We start from the raw sequence: 7133 nt of genomic DNA, 5'->3' as shown, positions 1-7133 counted from the left end.
ATCCTTGGCCTCTTCCTGGTATCATGTTCTCCATCCTTGGCCTCTTCCTGGTATCATTTTCTCCATCCTTGGCCTCTTCCTGGTATCATGTTCTCCATCCTTGGCCTCTTTCTGGTATCATGTTCTCCATCCTTGGCCTCTTCCTGGTATCATGTTCTCCATCCTTGGCCTCTTCCTGGTATCATGTTCTCCATCCTTGGCCTCTTCCTGGTATCATGTTCTCCATCCTTGGCCTCTTCCTGGTATCATGTTCTCCATTCTTGGCCTCTTCCTGGTATCATGTTCTCCATCCTTGGCCTCTTCCTGGTATCATGTTCTCCATCCTTGGCCTCTTCCTGGTATCATGTTCTCCATCCTTGGCCTCTTCCTGGTATAATATCTTCCATTTTTGGCCGCTCCTGATATAATGTCCTCCAATCTTGGCCCCTTCCTGTAATTTATGTCCCTGGTATAATATCCTCCATCCTGGGCTCTTTCCAGTAGTATATGTCCCTCATTCTGGTATAATATTCCCCATCCTGGGCCCCTTCCATTAACATATGTACATTGTATAATATGCCCCATCCTGAGCCTCTTCCGATAACATATGTTTCTGGTATAATATCCCCCATCCTGACCCCTTTTCAGGAATATATATCCCACTTCATGGTATAATAAGCCCCATCCTTGTCCCCTTCCAGTAACATATGTCCCTCACATATGTCCCTCATATAATATCCTCCACTTTCTGGTATATCCCCCATCCTGGGTCACTTCCAGAAACATATGTTACTGGTGTAATACCCCTCATACTGGGCCTCTTCAAGTATCATATGTACTTGGTATAATATCCCCCATCCTGGGCCCTTTCTAGTAATATATGTCCCCCATTCTGGTATTATATCCCAAATCCTGGGCCCCTTCTAGCAACATATGTGCCTGGTATAATATTCCCCATGCTGGGCCCCTTCCAGTAATATATGTGCCCCATTCTGGTATTATATCCCTCCTCCTGGGCTCCTTCCAGTAACATATGTCCCTGGTTTAATATCCACCATCTTGGGCCCCCTTCCAGTAACATGTTCCTGGTATATTATCCCCCATCATGGGCCTCTTCCTTAAACATATGTTTCTGGTATAATATCCCCCATCCTGGTCCCCTTCCAACAATATACTGTATGTCCCCATCCTGGTATATGGTCCCCTTTCAGCAATATATGTCCCCATCTTGGTATTATGTCCGGCATGATGGATTTCTTCCAGTAGTAATGTCACTGTTCTGTGGATCTTCTCCTACAAATATACAAAAAATAAACGATGTCCTCCACTTTCACAACGCATGGCTGACTTCAGCGTGAAAGTGTCAGGCAGCACATGATATCACTGTTATGCTTTACCTATGACTTGCATGCTGACGTCAGCTGCTGACCCCTGTTTATCCGGCAGCGTGTATTGCAGGGCAGGGAGCCAGCGGGTCTCTGCACCGCAATACATTTCAGCTAAATATGTGTCCAGCTGAAATAGCTTCTGGCATTGGCAGGCCCCTCTCCAGCATGGGCCCGATCATGGTTGCACTCTCTACAAATGTGATTGCTATGTCCCTGCTTAGCTGTCTTGGCAGCAGCCGCCTGGCATTAGATACTACAGGTCAATTGACTGGTCAAAAATTTCTTGAAAAATTGTGATGCCGGTATGTTTCTTAAGTGCATAATCGTATGTTCATCTGTAGTTTTTCTAAGGCTGAGATGTACCGAAAACAAAAATTATTTACACATCTTATCTGAGGTTTATCATAATGAGCAAGTTGCCTCAACTGCTACTAAAACCAATTGCCTCAACTTCCGCCTTCACTGATAATGTCGCCATGGAAGTGTTGGGTAAGAGAATGGTTCGAAAAATATTTCAATAGAAGATACCGTGTTACATTATGTTTCCAGAGGGGTAATTTTTCAGTTTAGGGGGGACTATACTCACCCTGGGAAACTAAAAATCTGAAAAAAAGGGTGTTTGGCAGAATAGAGTTTGAAAAAAAACAATACAGGGATGCAAGCCTAGGCCAATCAAAATATAAAAAGTATATTTTATTCAATAGATAGTTAAAAAGGTTCGTGCGAAACGCGCGTCGGGTGCGGTGGGACCTAGCCTCACATGTGGCTCTCTTGACTGATAATTGTGCTTACATTAAGGCACTTGTTTTTGTATATCTGGATTTTGCTGCAATTTCTGACACATTTCTGTCTGTTAAGGGCGCTTTACACGCTACAATATATCTTACGATGTGTCGGCGGGGTCACATCGTAAGTGACGCACATCCGGCATCGTAAGTTACATTGTAGCATGTAACAGCTACGTGCGATTGCGATTGAACGGTAAAACGTTCATCGCATGCACGTCGTTCAATTCTTAAAAATTGAACGTCAGGTTGTTCATCGTACCTGGGGTAGCACACATCGCAGTGTGTGACACCCCGGGAACGATGAACAGATCTTACTTGCGTCCCGCGGCTCCCGCTGGCAATGCGGAAGTAAGGAGGTGGGTGGGATGTTTACATCCCGCTCATCTCCGCCCCTCCGCTTCTATTGGCCGGCTGCCGCGTGACGTCGATGTGACGCCGAACGTCCCTCCCACTCCAGGAAGTGGATGTTCGCCGCCCACATCGAGGTCATATGGACGGGTAAGTACGTGTGACGGGGGGTTATTCATTTGTGCGACACGTTCAACAAATTGAACGTGCCGCACATACGATGGGGGCGGGTCACATCGCTTACGATATCGTATGCTGGATCGTATGGTGTAAAGCAGGCTTTATGCATCTCTACTTACCTTTTTGATTTTTATGGTGATATTTACTGGGATACACTGATTTATCCATATATTTATATTTATGTATTAGCATATGCAATATTGCATTTTTGTACAATAGCAGCAGAGTTTTGCTAGGTGTCCCCCTTGTTTTTCCTTGTTTTTGTTGCTGTTTCATGCTTGGTTTTGAACCTTTTTAAATATTTATTGAATAAAATATACTTTTTACATTGTGATTGGCATAGGCTTGCATCCCTTTATTGGTGTTTTCTGTTCTTTTGCTTGCTGTCGCTATGTATGGATTGGGTTATAGGTTTTATTTGTACAATAAAATTTAGTTAAAGGAGCTTCTGAAAACATGTTACCACCACTTATCTACAGAACAGGTGATAACCTATTGGCTGGTGAGGTCTGAGAGCTGGAACCGGCACCAATTGGGTGGTGCACCTTCATTCCATGTTAGAATGGAACAGTGCTCAACTGCCACTCCATTTCTTCCCAATGGGACTGCCCTTGGTTTTTTCTGGTAACCCCATAGAGAATGAATGGAGTACCGGTTGGACATCCAAGCTAACGCTGCGTGTTGAAACAAGGATTAATTTTCCGACGTTGGAGATAAAGTTTCCCCATTCTGTCAATCACTGCAGGTCTTAGAGGTCGGAGGTAATTTGCTCTTCAACATGTGGGGCTTCTTCGTCAACAAAGAAGGGAAAGATTACACGAAACCCAAGCAAATCACATGCCTATAGTTACATTATAATCAATGAACAAATTACAATTTTTAATTATCACCTGAAATAACTTTTCGTTTTTACATTTGCAGAATTTTAGAACTGTTCCACCGACCACCGGTAAAGTCATGGAGGACCTTACAACAATGATTCCATTCTCCTATATTACGCAACTGGGCGAAACTTTTACCAATACCACTGAACACAACAACCAAAACCATGCATTGACTGCTGTGGATTACATTTCTTTGGTGGTTTACTCTTTAGCTTTTCTGCTCGGGACCATTGGGAATGGCCTGGTTATCTGGTTCACAGTCTTCAAGATGAAAAAGACAGTCAACGTCATTTGGTTTCTTAATTTGGCAATTGCCGACTTTTTGTTCACGTTATTCCTCCCCTTGAGCATCATCTACCTGGCGAACAGTTTCTACTGGCTCTTTGGAAACTTCATGTGCAAGTTGAACAGTATGGTGGCTTTCATCAATCTGTATGCAAGCGTCTTCCTACTCACCGCCATCAGTATGGACCGTTGTGCCTCTGTCATCATCCCAGTTTGGTGCCAAAACCACCGAACACCAAGACTAGCTTACTTTGTTGTCATAGCTGTTTGGATTATGGCTTTTATATTAAGCCTACCATACTTTATTTTTCGAGACACCTACCAGGACGATGAGATCAGTGTTTGCTATAACAATTTTGACCTTGAAGACCCTGAAGAATTAAACTTTGGTGTATCGCGGCACAAAGCGACCGTCATATTACGATTTGTTGTAGCATTTATTATTCCTTTCTCCATCATTGTCACGTGTTACTCTGTAATTGCCTTCCGCATCCATAAAAACCACTTGACCACCTCTTCCAAACCCTTCAACGTCATAATCGCCGTGATAATTACCTTCTTCCTCTGCTGGCTTCCTTACCACATTTTCTCCTTCCTGGAACTGCATGCATTTTATGGGAATGATGAACATCTGCCTAAAGTAGTTCGTGTTGGGATGCCACTAACTACCAGCCTCGCGTTCACGAACAGCTGCGTCAATCCTTTCCTCTATGTTTTTATTGGTCGGGACTTTCAAAATAAATTTGGAAAGTCCATCCTATCCATATTTGAAAAAGCCTTCAATGAAGAGTCTGAGCATAAGGACCTGAAGAGCAAGACCAAGTCTACGTCTGAATCCCAAATCATCTGATCCATGGAGATACCTTCATGGTTGAACTTTGTTTTGCCTATACTGAACAATCGGTAACCTGGATTTTTCGAGGTCTGTTATGTAAAGTATTGGAACTTTGCTTTTTGGCTATACCATATTGATGACAAAAGAGTTGGAGAGACTTTCCAAGGGGAAAATCCAACTCAACCTAAACGATTTCTTGTAGTGTGGGCCGCTTTAATGACCAAACTCAATCGGTCAAGGCAAGCTGTCCCAATAGTTTTCTAGCCTAAAATCTTCATTATAGACCATCTATTCTTCTGATGATAAGCTCATAAAGGGGGACAGCTGCTAAAAAGTTATCAGCTGCAATTTTTGAAGGAACCTGTCATCAAGTGTTTAATCACCTTACAAGGCCACCACAGTACAAATGGAGCATTACACAGTGTCTTTTAAAAATCAGTGCATGTATGCATGTTCTGGGTCTTCCAGATCTAGAAAGACTCTTTGCTCTGGCTAATGGATAAAGGTTCTACATTAAAGGGTTTACCCAGGATTATTTTTTTTTTACTATGGGCCCAAAATCTAGCAGGAAGGACTACCTGCCCAATCTTCGCTGGCACTGAGAGATCATGGACCTCTACTGCCGACTTCTGTTGACATCACGTGGACAGAGCTTGTCTTCGGCTCTGCTCTGTTGATGGATCGTGACTGCCAATGTCATGCTAATTGGCAGTCGGCTCCCTGCTTCCTAACTGCAGGGAGCTAGCAAGATATTGGCTGTCACGGTCCATCGACATCGCAGCCTCTCAGTCTGGAAGAAAAAGAGCTGTTCTGTTGACTTTGAATAGCTGAATCACTGGCAGGAGTGATTATTCATGACTGGTAAAACAGATATGTGGTTAGCAACTACACGCATGTTAGTTTTTAGACCCCTAGTAAAAAATAACATAGTCCTGGACAAACCCTTTTAAGGATCTTAGAACCTCTTTGTATGAAAGCAACTCCCATGAACAATAAAGGTAATTTTCTCCTGGTAGCCATGCTTTCAGTACATTGACCAGACAGCATTGTAATGCTATTTCCCTGCAGAATATTCCTATATTTTAAGGTTACTAGCATTTGAGGAGATGACTGTAATGACTTAGTATCTGATCACTTGTGTGGGGGGACTTTTCTTAATTAGGCTAGACATACTATTACTTTGTACTGCAAGTCAAGGGACATGAGCCATTGTTTCATGTCAGACTGTGCAGTGCCCTCTTTTGTTTGCTAATTTGTGGAATGCCTGTTGATTGCAGATTGCATTAGCCCCCTGTGGTGTACTGCTGTAGACTGCATCATTCAGAGGACAATTATGCAGTCGAATTGAACTAGCGACCAATGAAGGAACAGCTATCACACAACAATCCTGTGGGACACAATGCCCTGAAATGAGAGGTGAGGGATATAAAAGGGGGCCTGCTTCTGGTACCGGTGTGATTTCACAAGACATCAGCCTAGGGATCATGATTCCAGCTGCTGGATTGCAGAACTGCTGGAGAACCCAGGTTGGGACAATCTGTTCACCTGGCCACATACCTCATTTTGCTCAGTTAGCTTACTAAGCTTGCCACTATCTCCTCTCAGTGATGCCCGCCAAAAACCAGTGCTGCTGGCTTGGATAGTTGGTGCTGGATGCCCAGAAGTTGCAGAGGTTTTGATCGATGGTGAGGCAGATGAAGTATGAGGCTTTGTCACATGCGCTATTTTGTGATGGGATGTCCTCATTGCTGTTGTCTGTTGGAGACTCAATAAAGTCTTACCGGAGTGTGGTACCGTCGCCCTGTGTTGCTTGAGTAGTGTTGGACGTTCAGTGGGATGAGCCCTGGCCCCGTGCGGTCTTTCTGAAGACAGAGAGTGCACCCCTGACCAACATATCTCCAAAATGGTTGTAAACTTTTTTGGAACTTTTTGAAAGTCCCAATAGGCGAAGAAAGTTGCAAATTTTAATGTAAATACAGGTCGAGTCAAATGTGGCATTTTGTGGCACAATAGTTATGAAAATTATTAAGTCATTTGAAGGATCCCAGGAGTGATTTTTATTTTATTTATTTGTTTTTTTGTTTTTTTTATTATGCAGAGTATATTCTTCTGTAGCCCACAATGATGTAATAATTGTGTCATCTTTGAAAGAAATGTTTATTCAAATATTAAATGTGAAAACTGACTTATTGTACCTTAAATTTATACACCTTTCTATATATATTCACTTTTAAGTCTAAAATGTCACATTGATTAATTTCATGATATATTTTAGTAGTAATTGGTGCTCTATGTTTCTGATACAGGCCTGAAAATCTCTTTCAGAGACATAGCTCCAAATTCATAGTATCATAGTATCATAGTTTTTAAGGTTGAAGGGAGACTCTAAGGGCGGCTTTGCACACTACGACATCGCAGGTGCGATGTCGGTGGGGTCAAATCGAAA

At 42.8% G+C, this 7133-nt stretch overlaps 1 protein-coding gene across 1 annotated transcript in view; it reads left to right on the top strand.

The window, feature by feature from the left end:
* LOC142257045 (chemerin-like receptor 1) overlaps positions 1–6818 on the top strand; it is an 11938-nt gene extending 5120 nt beyond the window's left edge. Inside the window, exon 2 of the mRNA XM_075329100.1 lies at positions 3605–6818. Coding sequence (XP_075185215.1) covers positions 3641–4702 — 1062 coding nt within the window. The 5' untranslated portion in view covers positions 3605–3640 and the 3' untranslated portion in view covers positions 4703–6818. The remainder of the gene's footprint in view (positions 1–3604) is intronic.
* The last annotated feature ends 315 nt before the right edge of the window (positions 6819–7133 follow it).

This window comes from Anomaloglossus baeobatrachus, chromosome 11 (assembly GCF_048569485.1).
Source record: "Anomaloglossus baeobatrachus isolate aAnoBae1 chromosome 11, aAnoBae1.hap1, whole genome shotgun sequence".
In the NCBI taxonomy this organism is placed as follows: Eukaryota; Metazoa; Chordata; class Amphibia; order Anura; family Aromobatidae; genus Anomaloglossus; species Anomaloglossus baeobatrachus.
Note: the sequence above shows the minus strand (reverse complement) of the source record. Positions and strands in the feature narration are given on the sequence as shown.